This window comes from Notothenia coriiceps, unplaced genomic scaffold (genome assembly GCF_000735185.1).
Source record: "Notothenia coriiceps isolate Sejong01 unplaced genomic scaffold, NC01 NC01_scaffold00020561, whole genome shotgun sequence".
NCBI classification, from domain to species: domain Eukaryota; kingdom Metazoa; phylum Chordata; class Actinopteri; order Perciformes; family Nototheniidae; genus Notothenia; species Notothenia coriiceps.
The window spans coordinates 331693-333231 of NW_011353262.1; the positions used below are offsets into that span (position 1 = coordinate 331693).

Below are 1539 nucleotides of genomic sequence, written 5' to 3' on the forward strand. Positions count from 1 at the left end.
CAAACTTATCTCGTGCCCTCATTGGTCATGTGTGTGTTCATTTGTGTTGGAGGAGGGGCTCTGTAAGGAAGTGGCAGATTTTTTCCGGTTGTGTATTTTCAAATTCTAGCGCACTCGAGCTGGTTTCTCCAAAATGACCTACCCCACCTTTGGGGTAGGTCATTTTGGACCACCTAACCCCACCTAACCCAAGCTGCTGTGTGGACGGGGCGTCACACATTTTTGGTCACCAGCTATAAAACTTTTAACAGTACCTGCCTTAGTCTCTGGCCCATATCAACCCCTTAATCCTCCATACCGCCACAGCTGTCTCCAGATGTAATTGGAGTGAGTGTCAGAAAAGGTGGAAAGCTGTACATTCTACAGTAGATAAAATATGTAAGGATCGATAATTGAAGGACTATAATCAGCCCATAAATCTTCAATGATTTTTTGTAATCTTTAATAATATGAATCAACAACACATTTAGACACAAGACTGCATCTCAGAACACTTTGTATATGCTTAGTCATCTTTACTCAGTTTGAAAGTGGTGCTACTCTGTCTGCTTCCCCTTCTCCTGCTCTGCTGGGCCGAGCACCTCCTCGAGGACTCGGTTGGAGGCTCTTTCAGAGGGACAGCTGGACTGAGAAGCCCCCAAAGTAATGGGAAGGATCCCAGAATGCTCTGCAGTCCCCTGAATGATGCTCCGAGTGGCCTGCAAGTGTCTATGCTGCCTTTGGTGCACTGAGAGAGAGAAATCACAAAGTCAGACCAGCGAGTAAAGCATCTGTATCATTCATTTGTCATTTTGACTGTTTATGTTTTAAAAAGTAAATTATTTCATAGAGATATTCTTTGATAACAATGTGCTAATACAGTGAAAACAGAAAATTCTCCCAAACCTCTCTGTCTGACGATGATCTTCTCCACCTCTGGGATAAGGAAACTGTACACCAACTCTGATACAATCTCCTCCGACTGAAGATCGTTCCGGCTACCCACACATCATTTAATTTGTTAATTATCATTGCGTTTACATGTTTCAACACAAAACAGGAGCAGATATGCTGATGTATTTCCTACCTTTCATCCATGGCGTAAGCGATGTCGTTGACCTCCTTTGCTCTCCTCCGGATCTCCTCCCTGGCCTGCTCATCAGCTGTCTTCTCCAAGGTCCCCAGGATGATGTCCTCCAAATATAAATCCACAGTTTCCTGGTGTACCTGAACCACCTGTCACAGTGTAAAGGGCAAGACATGCTAAGCATTAAAACACGTGCACCACTCACACATACAAACACATACCGTACTATTCTAACTCATTTCTTTTGCACACTTAAAATGGTCCCGTGTACGCACTTGTCGGAAAATCTCATCTTCTTCTCTGCGTCTGCGCTCCTCCACCTGTCTCCTCCCGCTCTCCTCAGCCTCTCGCAGGCGACGGTCTCTCTCAGCCAGGAGTGTAAACGCATGTATCCTGCGCTCTTCCTGGAGATGAATCAGCTCCTTGGACAAGGTGTCGAATATATGTTCAAGCTCGGCACCCACCACTCTGGC

At 45.5% G+C, this 1539-nt stretch overlaps 1 protein-coding gene across 1 annotated transcript in view; it reads right to left on the reverse strand.

Moving 5' to 3' along the window:
• Window positions 1-114: 114 nt before the first annotated feature.
• cfap91 (cilia and flagella associated protein 91) overlaps window positions 115-1539 on the reverse strand; it is a 6450-nt gene continuing 5025 nt past the window's right edge. The window contains 4 exon segments of the mRNA XM_010779717.1: window positions 115-727; window positions 886-977; window positions 1067-1215; window positions 1342-1532. Coding sequence (XP_010778019.1) covers window positions 537-727; window positions 886-977; window positions 1067-1215; window positions 1342-1532 — 623 coding nt within the window. The 3' untranslated portion in view covers window positions 115-536.